General features: G+C 40.4%; 1 protein-coding gene across 2 annotated transcripts in view; it reads right to left on the bottom strand.

The window, feature by feature from the left end:
- Window positions 1–5232: 5232 nt before the first annotated feature.
- LOC138019831 (E3 ubiquitin-protein ligase NEDD4-like) overlaps window positions 5233–15763 on the bottom strand; it is a 28460-nt gene continuing 17929 nt past the window's right edge. For both annotated transcript variants that reach the window (XM_068866751.1, XM_068866759.1), the window contains exons 18-28: window positions 15553–15713; window positions 15057–15125; window positions 14221–14342; window positions 12795–12865; window positions 11963–12058; window positions 10329–10402; window positions 9606–9666; window positions 9164–9223; window positions 8425–8532; window positions 7424–7593; window positions 5233–6868 (exon numbers count right to left, since the gene is read on the bottom strand). In XM_068866751.1, coding sequence (XP_068722852.1) covers window positions 6766–6868; window positions 7424–7593; window positions 8425–8532; window positions 9164–9223; window positions 9606–9666; window positions 10329–10402; window positions 11963–12058; window positions 12795–12865; window positions 14221–14342; window positions 15057–15125; window positions 15553–15713 — 1095 coding nt within the window. In that variant the 3' untranslated portion in view covers window positions 5233–6765. The remainder of the gene's footprint in view (window positions 6869–7423; window positions 7594–8424; window positions 8533–9163; window positions 9224–9605; window positions 9667–10328; window positions 10403–11962; window positions 12059–12794; window positions 12866–14220; window positions 14343–15056; window positions 15126–15552; window positions 15714–15763) is intronic.

Raw genomic sequence — 15763 nt, 5'->3', positions numbered from 1 at the left:
TTGGTAACTTCATTTATTATGTAACAGGAGAATATTATATAACAGGAGAACGGCGGAAGTCACGCAAACAACTGATCGCTCCTTACGACGGGCAAAAGTTTCTGCATTTATCTAACTCACTAGCTAATAAGTCTTATAACGTAGCCCATGTGGACAAATGCACCTTTAGAGCAAGACTGTTTGATCTAACGTTCTTAACACCTCCAACCTGCAAAATAAACGCTTCGACGCGCAACGTAACGAGACTGTGTTGTCAATTCAATTTTGAAACGTTGACCACTGATAAAATTGCCATATGCGATTTCCTTCTCTCTCATTCTCTTGCTGATGTGCAGTGCACAATTTACATGTCGCCAAGTCAAAAAAGGCTTCAAGATTCTACAAAGAACGTTTACCCCGATGAAATACCTTAACAAATGTTTAGCTGCTAAGCTAGCTAAAGCTGAACAAACTCTGTAGAATAAGCGCACCTATCTTGAGTGAGTTCGCGTTTCACTCTTTTCTTTTTGTCTTTCTGGCCATCAAATTACATCTATCGTGTCGCAAATTGTTTTCGACCGTTTTGAATTATTTGCTTTTCATATTGCTTGCCTGATGAAAATGTCAATTAGAAGCATGAAGTGGTTTATCCACTCTCTGAACCTTTACCTGAAACTTTATGCAGCAATCGATTTCACACGATCAGAACAACCCGATCAATTCATCCGCGTATACGCCCCAAGGCGTCTTGTTTGGAAAGGAGTACGCTTACACCTATAAAATTTGGGAACAATGTGTTTTTTGTATTAAAGCATGGTAATGATACTTGCACAAACAAAACGAATTTCACCCGAATGTGACACTGAAGATGCAACCCTTGTAATAAAGGTCACTTTCGATTTGCTTTAGCACTTCTAATTACGTTAGAATTATTGATCAACTTTAAAATGTCTTCATCTATACTATTTGAGATGATTACTCAAATGATAAAATTTTCAATCTCGGATATTGCGTTTCGGTTTTCCGGTTGGCTCGTTCAATCTAGGTTATCTGTTCATGTACGGTATTGCCTTATTAGAAACTCGTTGCTCCAGTCGTTTTTTTAGTTGAAACAACGTCCGGTGGTTTTGTAAAATGGGAAGTTCAATAAAACAATTATTCTACTCTCGCTTGTTGTAAATGAGATTGGTTCTATCCAACTCATATCCAAAGCGCGTTCAATAAACAATTAATAGCCGTTAGAGACTGAGACGAGAGTGGTTTCAATATAAGGGAAGAAGGACTTATCACGAAGACCCTCTATAAAAGGGGTGGCTTCACGCACTGCTTTTGTTCGAATTCATTTAAGCACGACTGATTAATTATCCAAGATGGTGATCAACAAACAGAAACACAAAGACGGAAGCCCGAAATGATATTTCTAGCGCCAGAAAAAGGGACTGGTGAAGAAAAAAAGAACGACCGATAACATTTCATGACATGTTACGGACACATTGCCACAAGGGGCTTTTTATTACACAAATTATCAAAGAGCTCGGTTGCGTCCACGGTTGATTGCATGTGCTTAAGGCACCACGCCTTTTATAGTGCGTCTTCGTGTTTAATTAGCCTTGCCATAAGTAAATGGGTTCTGTCTATTATCTACTTTCAAAGAACCGCTTGCTTAATATCATGGAATCTCCGTACGATTTCTCCGAACTAAAAAAGTCTTAAAATCATTGCTATTTTAACAACAAATTTTCCGGTTCATCATTTCATGGGAATTACCTTAAGGACGGTGCCTACTAATTAAAGATATTTTTGCCCCGGTTTGTGATTATGCAGGAAATGTAGATCGTAACAAGTTGCATTGAAATCCAAAAAGAAAATTGGGGGTAACCACGCATTTTTCAAAGATAATTCGTGAATAATATTTGTAAAAAGCTTTAAAATACAAAGCAATGTCTGGCGTTCTTTCTCAAATTGAAGCTTAATTATCTCTCAAAAATGCATGGTTACCCCCAATTTTCTTTTTGGATACCAAGAGTACTTACTAAGATGTACTTTCTCCGGATAGTTTTAAACCGCGCAAAAATATCCCTGTATTAGTAAGCATCACCGATAGGAAATCCGAGTATCTCGAGATGCGCAGAACGTATGTGCAATAACAATAGTAGGCACCGTCCTTAATGAACAAAACAATGATTCTGTACTCCCCGCAGGTGACGAACGATTTGGACCAATCACAAAATTTTTACAATAACGGTAAATCATTTTTGGACAACATTCTCGTAGCAGTCGACGTCATCCTTGCGTCAGCTCCCTAATATCGTGTCACATTTCGCTTTCTAGCTTTTGCTGATTTCCTTGAAACCTTAGTGTCATCCATTCCGATATTCAGTTGTAAAAGCAGGACCATCGAGCTCGTTCGTAAACCCGTTAAGGCCCGGCCAAACGATGAATACTGGTTAAGCTATAAACATTGTTTTCGTAATCTGCGGCAGACCCACAAAACACTCAGCTGACTAAAAGACTTGAGGGAAGGGAGGGAGGGAGCTCTTTCAGGTGGCCCAAAAGTGAAAGGCTGGTGAATTTAAGTTTAAGACTATTTAGGGTATTTTAGTTTTTTCTACTATTTATTTGTATGCTGAAATCACCAAAAGGAGAAATCTATCTGTATAAAATAGTAAAAGGGCAGATTCATTCATACAAGTCTTCGGCTAACTTCCTCTCCGCCGATGTTTAAAGGTGGTCACCCATCCAACGTCGATCGCATTCAACAATTTCAAGACTCGCACATTTATGAAATATTCTTCACTACCAAGGCTCGACATAAGTCACCATGAAAGTTCCACGTAGGCTTTGATAGATTATGGTAGCATAATTTTTGGCATAATTCTTCATTACGAGGATATTTTACAGCGATTTTCCGTAAAAAGCACTGCTTTTGGTTGGTTTTGCAGCACAAAATTTTCGTGTAGTGATGATGCAACCAATTTTTTTTGGCCCAAGATACATGCAAATTTCAGTAACAGAATTATTTTTTGTTTGCTTATTGTCACACTCAAGGGACCTGGGTCCCACAGGAAGTTACGGAGAACTCTTTCCACAGCAGTCAACGCATGCGCATAACCGGCCCGCTTACGAACGCAAGACGGCGTCCGCAACAGCCAGTGCACGCAGGGTTATACTTAAAGGGCCACCGACAACCAGTGTCCTTTGCGCGCCTTTGTTGTTGTTATCATCCGGGCAATCCTCTGAACCGCGTGGTTTTCAACATCATCCCGTGAAGAAGAACTTCTGCGAATGCGCTGTTCGATTTGTTTTTTAATTTAAACGCCTTCTTCCTTTCGTTCCATAATCTTAATGTTGAAGTAGTGAGCCAAATAACATGGCGCTTTACCTTCCTCGGACGACCTTTCTTCACAGTTTTCATTTCGCTTTTAACACGAACACAACACCCAAATAACGCCAAAAATACAATATTTAAACATTAAGGAAAATATTAACAAAGTTTGAAGCTACTGGGCATCCAAAACACGACGATGTGAGGCGATAGAATTTGACTTTTCAAGAAATACTAGTTTCTGCATTACAGAAAATGGCGCCGATAGCTTGCACGCCCGCAAAGACTTGTTGTTGTCGGTGGCCCTTTAAGTAAAGTTTGCAGCTCTAAATAGTTCTACGGAGCCTTGGTGGCTTCGCGTTGCTACCTGGAGATGCTTCAGTGGATTCATGGTTTAGAGAAATTCATGTTCCACGAGCCTGGCGTGTTTACTTAGCGACTGGATTCGATTTTCGCGAAAAAAATCGTGCTTGTTTTGGGTCGATCGGAGTCCCGACGCTGGCTTCTGTCTCCTACCTTGTCACTACACTATGAAGGAAGGTGAACGGGGACCATTTTTCACGAAACTTCGCGTACGTATTAAAGACAACAACAGCTCACCACATGGTAAGTTTCATCAATTTTTATTTCCATTTTCTAGCAAATTTTCAGACCTACACTTCGCCTCAAATGTTCTCTATATTTACCTATGTGGCACACACAGTGAGCCTGGGTTAACTGTGGTTAAATGTGTGAAATGTTTTCGTTTAGCCATTCTCGACCAGCAAGTTGCACGCGCGCACACATTAGGGCCGTTTATACGAGAGAAAATAAGCCGCGGCTTACTCTGGCCGCGGCGTACATAATACGCGAAAGGAACTATTTATACGAGTATAAACTGCAAGGCCAGGATAAGCCGCGGCTTGAGAAAGCCGTGAACGTAGATTTTGTACCACGTATACGGAGTGTTCGCGTCTTATGTATAAACGGCTCTATTGTGACTTCAAATTAGGGCCGTTTATACGAGAGAAAATAAGCCGCGGCGTACATAATACGTGAAAGGAACTATTTATACGAGTATAAACTCCCCGGCCAGGATAAGCCGCGGCTTGAGAAAGCCGTGAACGTAGATTTTGTACCATTTATACAGGGTGTTCGAGTCTTATGTGAGCCGCGGTTTATTTTCTCTCGTATAAACGGCCCTATTGTGTCCTTTCCATAGACACCTTACCCTCTACCAGTGGGTCTTATGTTTGGTCGAGGATGTTGAAAGAATGGATGATATCGTTTGGCCACCCTGTAATCTCAACATGTTGGAACGATCCAACATGCAAGCATCATGTTAGATCGTTCAACATTTAGGGTCGATTATTAAAACATAGTTTAGACAATGTTTTACAAAACCGCGTTCTAAGCCATTTTAAATATTGCCAACAATCATATCTAAATATTGTTTTCTGCTGATGGTAACAAGAAGGTTTGCATTCCAGACTAAACAGCAATTTATCTACTTAAAACATACCGCTTATAAACAGATTTGGAGGTCCACTGATTGTCTTAAGCCGCGGCCTAAGTTAGACTTTGTTTAAATAACTGGCCCTTAGCGTTTGCCCAGGCTGCCTTCACACTTGCAGCATTACCTTTCAAAGCGGGAATCTGTGCACAATGTAATTTTACTACAGGTACCAAAACAAGATTGTTCTGAACTATTTGTTGGGAAAGAGCGTGCGAGCGAAAAAAAAATCATTACACCTCACTGTCTCTTCTGGGTCCAGTTTTTTGTAGCCCCGTTGACGCTAATCCTGGTTAAGCTATAAACATGATGTTTTCGTAATCTGCGGCAGACCCACTAAAACACTCAGCTGACTAAAAGACTTGAGGGAAGGGAGGGAGGGGGCTCTTTCAGGTGGCCCGAAAGTGAAAGGCTGATGAATTGAAGTTTAAGACTATTTAGGGTATTTTAGTTTTTTTTACTATTTATTTGTATGCTGAAATCACCGAAAGGAGAAATCTATCTGTATAAAATAGTAAAAGGGCAGATTCATTCATACAAGGTCTTCGGCTAACTTCCTCTCCGCCGATGTTTAAAGGTGGTCACCCATCCAATGCCGATCGCATTCAACAATTTCAAGACTCGCACATTTATGAAATATTCTTCACTACCAAGGCTCGACTTAAGTCACCATGAGAGTTCCACGTAGGCTTTGATAGATTATGGGAGCATAATTTTTGGCATAATTCTTCATTACGAGCATATTTTTCAGCGATTTTCCGTAAAAAGCACTGCTTTTGGTTGGTTTTGCAGCACAAAATTTTCGAGTAGTGATGATGCAACCAATTTTTTTTGGCCCAAGATACATGCAAATTTCAGTAACAGAATTATTTGTTTGCTTATTGTCACACTCAAGGGACCTGGGTCCCACAGGAAGTGACGCAGAACTCTTTCCACAGCACTCAACGCATGCGCATAACCGGCCGCGGCCCGCTTACGAACCAAAGACGGCCTCCGCGACAGCGAGTGCAAGCAGGGTTTATACTTCAGCAAAGTTTGCAGCTCTAAATAGGGTAAATGTGTTTGACATTTACTCGTTTGTTGCATAGTTATTGAGATATTTTTCAAGATTTCAAAAAATGAAAGCGTAATTTCAGCATCTTTTGGTTAAGCTGAGCATAACTAGCATAGTCATTGGCATAATTTTATAAATATACGAGCACTACTAGGAAGCATATTATGCTACTTTTGCGAGAACAATCTATCAAAGCCAACTTTCACGCAAAATACCGATTTCCAACAGATGTAATTAACTTGTTTTATAAACATTGTTTTCCAAATAGGCCTTAATCATACGGCAGCCATGCTGAGTCCTGAGGGATTGAAAACTTTTGTCTTTGCGCACCGAAACTCGTTCCCAAACATTTCAACTCGAGGCTCAGGGTACGAAATCTAATCTCTGAGGCCAATGTGGCAAGCGCGCGAATAAGGCCCATTGGTTCACCACGAAATAGGTCTATAGAATAAACGGCTCGAAAGTCGGCCTAAATCCTATGCTCTCAGTATTTCGCTCACATAGAAGGCAAAAAAAAAAAAAAAAAAAAAAAAATAATTCTATTAGTTATCTTATAAAGCGGTCGTGAGCTTTCGTAATAAAGTACAGTATCGTTCTTCATGAAACATCTACAACTACCCAGAATAAAGGTGCAACTTTAAAATTATCATATGCTGTAGGCCGTTGGAAACAATCGTTTTTGCCAGAAGTGACTTTTCCCCGCAAGTGCTACAAAAGCTGGTGTCTTCTACCATTTGGTTGTTTTCCATTGATGGCGCTTTAGGGTAATAGCTTACTTGCAGAATTTCTGTCGCCACGAAAAATGTCACAGTATATTATACTATTTCATTGCATCTTCACTTTCCATACTGTGCTACAATTTCTGGAATACAATTTTGAAGTAAATCGTGTGTTGCCCAAGTAAGAGTTTACTTTTCAATCTACTCCCTCAAATCCTTGCGTATTTTCTATGGCTATTCGTAGTTTTTCTCGTAACTCATAGTACGTTCTGTAGCGAGGAAGGTCCAGCCTGTTGAAACTAAGAGAACAATCAAAAGCAGTTAAAATGAAAGTTAAAACAACATTAGAAAGTCCGCGTAAATCGAAAAGTCAAACGAAACTACCCTTTACGGTGAAGTTTAGCTGTAGTTATACAACGTATGGTCTGGCGCTAAGGAGTCAAGTGAAGATATGCGCGCAAAAACTTATCTCAGTGAACGGATAAATGGTAATGATATAATAATGGAATGGAACGAGTAAATGAAATAAAAGATATTCGACAATATTCACTTTAAAAACATTTTAAATACAACTCTTCTGATCAGTACTGTCATAGAGATTCCGAAAATACCATTTTCCCTTGTTGAGAAAGGAGGTGGTTTGTTTTTTAACTGTATGGTCCGCCGACCAGTTTGTTCAGTTGGTTGCACAACCGACCGCCATGCTATTGATAATGAGCGAGTGGAGGGGGGGGGGGGGGGGGTGGCGCTGAGGTTCCAGAGTCAGTCTGGTCTTCCGCAGGACACATTATATTTCGTGACCACTACCACCAAGGTGAAACTACAACACATGAATAAGTAATAAAAACTCTTACCAAGTGTGAGCCCTCGGTAAGGAATGCGGAGTGCCCCAGGGCTCAATTGTGAATTTCTGCGGTCCATTGCTGCCATACAATTCAGCAAATCCGTTCATTGGCACTCGTGAAGTCCCGGTTACGAACTGCAAGAGCCTGGCGCGAGTTTCCAGGTCAAACGAAGTCAGAGCCTGCAAATACACAACATTTGGGAAAACAAAGCTAACCCTCACCAGTGATAGTGACGTCAAGTCAAGTCAAGCCCACGTGTTTTAGCTAAACTACGAAAAATTAGAAACCCAACCATAACAAGTCAAACATCAACTATTGCTACACGCCGTAACTAACAGAAAAGCCCGAGAAAACAGGTTAGAGTGGTTTTCAATTGAGTGCCGAAAGTAATTAGATAATTACTTTGGTTTTGCACTACTTCACTCAGTGATTGATTCAAAGTTCTCACGCCATTTTTTCAACCAATCAGAAGTGAAACCAAAACCAATCGTGGCTCGCGCGTGAACATTTTCCCGCGCTTTGTGTCGGGTACGTGTAATTACTTCAAGTTTTGATTGGTCTACTTGATTGTCTCTGTCCTTTTTGATTGGCCAAAGTAATTACTTTGGTTTTGGTTTTACGACACTCGATTGAAAACCGCTCTAGTAGGATAGTTATTGCATCCCTAGACCTTTGAATCAAGCAGCAAAAACAAATTTACATTTAGAGGGCCGCATTGTAGGCCAAATTGGCCGATCATCGCGCGAGTGCTATCTGAGAGAAAAAATGAAAAGACAGCAATTTAATGAAGAGGAAATAAAACCGTGAGCATGAATGAGGTCTCGACAAATTTATGTCCTGTTCACTCGGGTTTCGGGTTTATGCCAGTGTGATAACTGAAAAATTTAACGTTTCGAGTCTTTTCTTTACACGCCAACATGACCATAAACACTCTCATTCTCTAGTCAAAGGCATTCGCATTGTTTTTCCATCTTCCCTAAGCCTTTCTTATGTTACTGTTGACTACCCACCTTCCAAAACCAAACAATCACGTGATTTTTATCACTGTAATCTCCGCGGTAATTCGTGTGCTTACGCCAGTCATTGATGTCAATCTCTCCAAGACCACACATGAGAAGCTAAAGACGCAAGGAAGGGTAAAGGGAACTGAGAATTTCCTGAACAAAACTTTGATACAAAAATCCAAATAAAAAAGAAAAATCCCGAAAGGTCGTTGAATGCCGGCCGTGGGCACTTGCCCCACTCGGGGAGGTTTCCTACAGGGTTTTAAATCTAAAAGGATAAAGGTACAAGGAGTCAGTGTCTTAACTTTTAAAATAAAGGACTGAGTTTCTAAGCGACTCGCATTAGTTTACCCCAGGTAACATCCTAGCGTGAAGACAAGTTACAAAATGGAAGCCTAGAGTTGCGTTTATTTGACACATTTTAAAATATACGTTAATTTGAAGAAGATTTTGCCACGCGTGCACAATATGGCGGATCTCTTCTTGATTGTTTAGTCCAAGGAAACTTTACAAAAACTCAAATTGCTCTGAAGTTTCTTCCTTGAAAATAATTCTACGGCAGCTTCATGACACAAACACAGAGATGACCACCCCTACCACTTGCAAGGTGACATGTTAGTGACAAACAAAACGTTTTAGTAGTCGTATTGGAGCTTACGTGTGACTTCCATAGAGAAACCATAGAGGTGGTCACTTGACAAAAATGCAAGTTAAGATACTTATGAAAAATGCCACGTCTCCCTACCTCTAGCTCCCTTTCGTCGAATATTTGTATTAAGTTGTGCGGTATGAGTTCACAAAAACCCTGAAATAATATAAATAAAATAGTTAATAACATTTATTTTGGGGCATAATCGATCGACCTCGACAGTTCCCATGTAGTGCAACGACAACGAAAGAAAAGTTAGGGATTCGGCGCTTAACGAATGGTTGTCAAAAATGTTACGCAATTCAAACGCACAAAAACGAGCACGGACATAAACACGGGGCAATGTTGCAACTACGCCGCTTTCTTCCGATAAGGCTTGCGTTCTGCTACGTCGAACGCACTAACTCGATTATGCCACACAGGTATCTCTCTAGATATTGATAACTACAACGAGAAACTGGAGTGAAGGGGATCCGGTTTTCATCGATTCCTTCATAAAAATAGGAACCATTTTTTCAAAAAAAAGACAACTTCTTACGTCCATGAATTTCTTCATCTGGTCCTCTACTCGGCTCACAAATCTCCATTTGATTACAAGACTGTAAAAATATCAAATGACCAAATTCTTAGCAACGAGAGCCTCATTTAAAAACTTGGTGACCGGTTAAGTTCCAAACAAGTGTTTTCATCATAGTTAACAATGTTTTGTACTCTACATTTGGGCAGGAGTTAAGTCTATACCTCTTCTGCACACCATTGCCAAAAGAATGATAACAAAGAATGTGGCCATCTGGCATGCTACCACAGTGCACTGAGTATCTTAAATGGATTGCTCATGTGTGTAAAGAAGAAAATGTATAAGGCTTGCGAAAAAGGTTTTCTGCAGAGACCCCTGGCTAGAGTTTGGCAAACCTATTGGGGATTACGACCGGACAGGCAAAGAGGGCCACGCAATCAAAACTTGCGTTCAGCAGACTCATTAACACATGTTTTGGCCTGCCTAGTGGGTCACTATTACTTATGGACAACTACACTATTGTGCACTGCACTGCACTGCACTGCACTGCACTGCACTGCACTGCACTGCACTGTACTGTACTGTATTTGGAGCAGGTACATCCAAATCCAGGCCAAAAGAAAATAGGTAAGCTCGCAGTCCAAATGAACTCACTAACTAAAACAGCAAGAAAACTCACTTCGGCTTCGTTTTCTTTTGATTAGACAAGGTGGAGTTCCTGTAAAACAACGTGCAGAAACTTACTTTATGTATTCTCTCTTGTTGGCATTTGTGACCTTGATTTCCGATCCGCGTGCTTTAAGATCTTTCACTGTTACCTTGAAGCAAGTGGAGCAAAAAGTGAACCGAACGTACAAGCATTGTTTACACTTGTGCGTGTTTATTACACCCAAAAAAGATTCTAAATTTCCATGCAGTCGCTAGATGCACGGTGATCTCATCCAAAAGTCGCAGGCTTTACATTACGCTCGATTTCCGCCGCTCACTCGAGTTCGGGTATCCTCCCCGAGAAGAGACGGCTGGACGCGTGAGCGATAGATTGTGTCTGTGACGTAAATTCAAAATATAATTTATGCGAAGTTAATAGTTGCGGGGAAATAGCATTAGACATCCCAAAAACACTGATTTTAAGAAAACAGAAATTACATAACAACGCTTAAAACGTCTGTGCGAAGTTTCCAGATGATACCAGCTTGAGTTTGTGGTTAAATGATCAATGTGAGTTTGAATTCAACCATCGAATCATCAACGAAATCTTCGGTTGCTTGAGCTCTCAGTCGACCTCATCGGCGCCCTCGTTTTGCCACCAATAAACTCAGCAGTAATTTCAATTGACCTTGAGGAATTTTACTTGCCCTTACGTTAGCGAAGTATGAGGAGAAATTGCAATAGCAATGGATTTGAAAGCTGTATTTTGACCTTGGCGCCAACTGGAAAATCAGTGAAGCTTGCGAACTCAGGTAGAAAACGACACAATTCCCATTCTCCAGCTTCTCGAACACTTTTCGTTGTCGCAATCTTGGATGTTCCTACCTTAAAAGCCCTGTAAACCTCGCACAGGTCGGGTCAAAGAACACCTTCACAGCCAAAACATATAATTTATGCCAGACGGATTTGTGCAGGCGAGTTTCTGATTGGCGGAGATTAACAATGGCTCACCTCACGCGTCCAGCCGAGATTTCGGGAGTGAGCGCTGGCTCATTTCCCGAAATAGCGGCTGGTAATCGAGCCTAGCTTTACATCTACCCCGCTCAAAAACTTTCCTATTTCCTAGTGTGGGCCGATTTCTATACTAGGGATACAACTCATACGGATTTCATTTGATTTACGCTTTGATAGCTAATTTTGTCGTTTTCAGTATGTACTGACTATAAATTCTAGTTGAAAGCTCAAGTTTCCAAGCTATACACTCCCCTACTAGTGCACGAATAACCCGGGCCCCCTTTTTAAAATGAATATGAACATGTTTCAACTGCGTGCGTAAAATTCGGAAAATAGTTTTGAAGAGCTACTTTCGTATGAAAGGAGATCCAAAAATTACCACGATTTTAAGTAGCTCTGGACAAAAAGACAAGAGTTTGAATTTAGAGTTGTTAACAAGTGTTTTTTTTTTCTCGCAAAGCAACACACAATATACTTTGGGGTTACGACTTTTACACTGAATTGTTTGACAAAACAAAGCCAGGATCACTTGGGGAAAATTTAACGAAAATTTCTCTAAGGGACTTTTTACTGCAAAAGACATAACGCTCAAGACAAGGCTTCAATTTAACCTTGAATTTCCTTGTGCAAAGCATCTTGTTTTTCCACTGCTATAACAAATGGTTAGAATACGTTACAACTAGAGGAGGAGTTACATACTTGAGTACAGCCTTTACCTGTCCAAACAACTCCTCGTCGACACTGAAAGTCAGGTCTAAATCCTCTGGATCATTCTCCAAAATCCAGTTCAAACTGTTATAATATTCAGAGTCCTTCAAAGAGCGAAATCAAAGATGAGCGACCACTTATTGAACGGCGAAAAGACAATAGTCTTGAGAACAGCCGCGGTACAAGGCAGTAAGAAGACGACCGAAACGTCATAACGATGATGGCATTCCACTCGCTATGCGCTATTTTTCAACTTAATATGGCTTTTTTCCTTTCCCAAACGTGTCAATAAATTGCACATGTACTGTACACTGCTGGAAATTACTATCGGTCAGCGGACATTGTTATATTACCAAGACTTTCACTCAAAAAACGAGCACTGTGATTGGTTGATTCTTGGTCACGTGCTCCTGATCAAATTCAAATGTATCCCGACCAAGATACAATTCCGCAGATGGTGCCCGCTTTGGATGTTTTGCTGCGATTGTTGAAGGAACAGTCTAAATATATAACAAAGCACTTGATGTGTGGTCCCTCGGGAAATTAGTTAGTTTTGTATCCCTCGAGTCCTGATATTTCCCTCATCAGGACTCAAAACAAAACAAAACTAACTGTTAACCTAGGGACCATACATTAAGTGTATATTGTCTGACGGAAACTCCAAAATGTCCGATTAATTTTAAACGTTTGACGGACATGAAGAACGGACAACAATCTTCTGACGATAACGTTGGCGCGAGAGGCAAATCAATCCCGATAAACATGGTGCAAAATAGTGTTATCAGCTGGATGAGCCGATTATACCAATCACAAAAAAAAAAAAAAAAAGAAAAACGTTACCACACTCTCCATGTCAATCAGTGTAATGGGTTTTCCTAACATCATCTTGTAAAATGGGCGAATGAAAAACGCTGTAAAAGGAAAGAAAAGAAATACCACGTTTGAACTTCACGTACACATGCACCGGAAGCTCAAGCAATGGCAACCGAAAGCAAAGATGACACATAACAAGCGAGGAGTTGGGGAGCAAGGTTTGCCATGCCGAAAAAGCACACGCCTATGACAAATGTGTGCCAGGTTCCATTCCAAAACTTGGCGAAAAATAGGTTGAGTTTTTTAATTCAGTACTCTGCTCCAGGGAGGTTTTTCCTAACCCTAACCCTAACCCTAACATTTCGTTTGTCCCTGATTTGACTTGATTTTTAGGACAACGACAATCCTAGACACTTCAACCTTTTTTCAGGCAATTATGCGACGCAAAATATATTTCACGGCAAAACTGGCCTTTCCATACTCCCCCTTCTCAGCTCCGTCAGTCGATGTTGAACGTGCTCAGCGTGCTCAGTACTTTTTATGATATGAGCTCGTCTGGGACCAACATTGACTGGGCAAGAAGGGAATGGAAGAGAAATGAGATGGTAAAGAGAGAGAACGGCGACCGTTGTAGTGCCAAAATGTAATTTTCTAGGATTGTAGCTGGCGACTTAAAAAATAGAATGGAGTTTAATTCTGAGTCTGCCCGATGACAGACCGGGATTTAAAGCCGAAGCACTCGCGCGTAAACCCAGCGCTTTTACCACTGGACAACAATGCTTCGAACTAAATGTTGGCCTGCAATGTACACCGTTTAGTCGGGGATTAACGTTTTGACAGACATGAAGCGTTCTCGTATCCGCCTTAATTGCTTTCGCTCCCTAGTTTTCCGGTTAGTTAGAAAATCAATCTTTTTTGGCAAAATCATAAATGAGTGTATGGTGGTAGAGTAAGGGGAGGAAGTAGAAGATGAAGTTTACAATTGCATCGTGTCGCCGCAGAAAGAGCATACAGTTCATAGCAGTGACGATCCGTAATATTGTTTAATTACAAAGGTGAACGCAATTAAAGGGACTATGTCAGCTGGAGCACATGCGCAGTAGGGATCGACTACCGACGCTAGTGGACATCATAATTTCAAGAAAATTAGTAAACGAACGCAAAATCTTAAATAATTATCGCCAAAAAAACCCTATGAAATTACTCATATTGCCTGTAAGCAAAAAAAAATCAAAAAAAATCCGCAACCTTTCTAAAGATAATCAACGCGATTCAAGAAGATGAAAGAAACTACTCGGACTCTTTGACAACATTTGAAAAAAAATTGAGACAACGTCTTTGCAAGCTTTCTGACCAACTCTCGCATCCGCATTGGATGACATGGTCCACATAAAACAAGGAAACAAAACCATTGAACAAAAAACAGCAAGCATTCAATTGTTGACTGTCATACCATCCAGCAGTTTTCCATGGTAGACAGCCATTCCAGCCAGTCGACCAATAAACTTGAAGTAGGAAAGATGTTCTTCGTTGCACATTCCAGAATTTGGGTTGATCTGAAGCGTGTAATTATCGCTGAAAACCAAGTTAACGGTGTTAAAATCACTTCCGAGAATTACCGAAAACTCTTTCCATTTGACAGAACTGACCAGCCAGAGCGGGGCATTTGGAAGAACTGACTCTACAACGCCTTCAAATTAACACACTTCGAGGTGAAATATACTCCTCCAACAGAATGCGAGGGATTATCATGCAAGTGTTCCTTCAAATTGTTGCATCTTCTTTGGAAGCTGACCAGTCTGGCCGGCCAGTTCTGATAAAGGAAAGCGCCCTTAGTCACAGATTTATCGACTACGCACTTATATTTCCTCTTCAGACAAAGAAAGCAAGCAAAGAGGTGTTTGCCTATCGGTTAACACACTTATCCTTCACAATTCTCTATCTCCTTTTAATTCTTGCCCTTGCGTTTGTCGTCTTACTTATTGACTACATTCATGGTTTCAAAAGGTAAAAGAACGACGCAATAACAAGCGTAGCCATGGCAGAAAGGAGACTACTTATTCTCTCGTGTTTGTGCTAGTGCTTTTTACTTTTCACAACGTAGCTTCCTTCTGCTTACGCGTGTGCTCACGTTTTGGCTCGCGATAAACAAGTGACAAGCCTTACGGATAAGGTACCTATCATTATACTAATTGGATAAGAAAAGGAGCCATTTAAATCACGTTTTACTCGCTGACACTATCACAAACAAAATTGATCTACAAACGGAAAAAAAGCTCTTCGACTTACCTCGCTGAGTACTCAAACAAACCATAATATGGGTTGAAGACTTCTTTGGAGAGTAAATAGAACCATTCTCTGTATAAAAAAACCCGAACAAACCCGCGTAGATGATAAACAGAAAGAAAGGAAAGAAAAGCAGAATAATGCCAGAATTTCTGGAAGTAGGTTTCACAAGAAAAATACACTTTGGCAAATCGCCCACGGGTTAGGTTTTGATTTCCTTCTGGTTTCTGCGCGTTACATAACAAGAATTTTCTTACGAGGAAGTGATCACCAATGGTATCTTTTTAGGGTCCCTATAATAAATCTAAAAATTGACACTGACAAAAAAAATTGAAAGTGAAAATAAGCGATTATCTTTAAAATTCATCTTTTTTTTCTCTGATACAAACACTTTATTTTTAAAAAGTTCAAAAAAAAATTAATTGGAAACATTATTTCCATCGATTTAAGATTACCATTTAGTCAAAGTGGAGGTGGTAATTTCTGAGAACTCACTCACCTCTGAACTCCACCATAATCCAGCCCAGTTTCTCCATCAAAGACAATCCAAAGTCTTGTCTTAAGGAGTTCAGGATTCGAGACGGGAGAGACACCTCGGTAAGAATCGAGCAAAAGGTTGTTTCGTCTTACGTGGATTTCATATTTATTTGGAACATTAACCTAGAAAAAAGACAGGGTTACTCACATGATAAAGGCCAAGGAGAAAAGTT

This window comes from Montipora capricornis, chromosome 2 (genome assembly GCF_036669925.1).
Source record: "Montipora capricornis isolate CH-2021 chromosome 2, ASM3666992v2, whole genome shotgun sequence".
Lineage (NCBI taxonomy): Eukaryota > Metazoa > Cnidaria > Anthozoa > Scleractinia > Acroporidae > Montipora > Montipora capricornis.
Note: the sequence above shows the minus strand (reverse complement) of the source record. Positions and strands in the feature narration are given on the sequence as shown.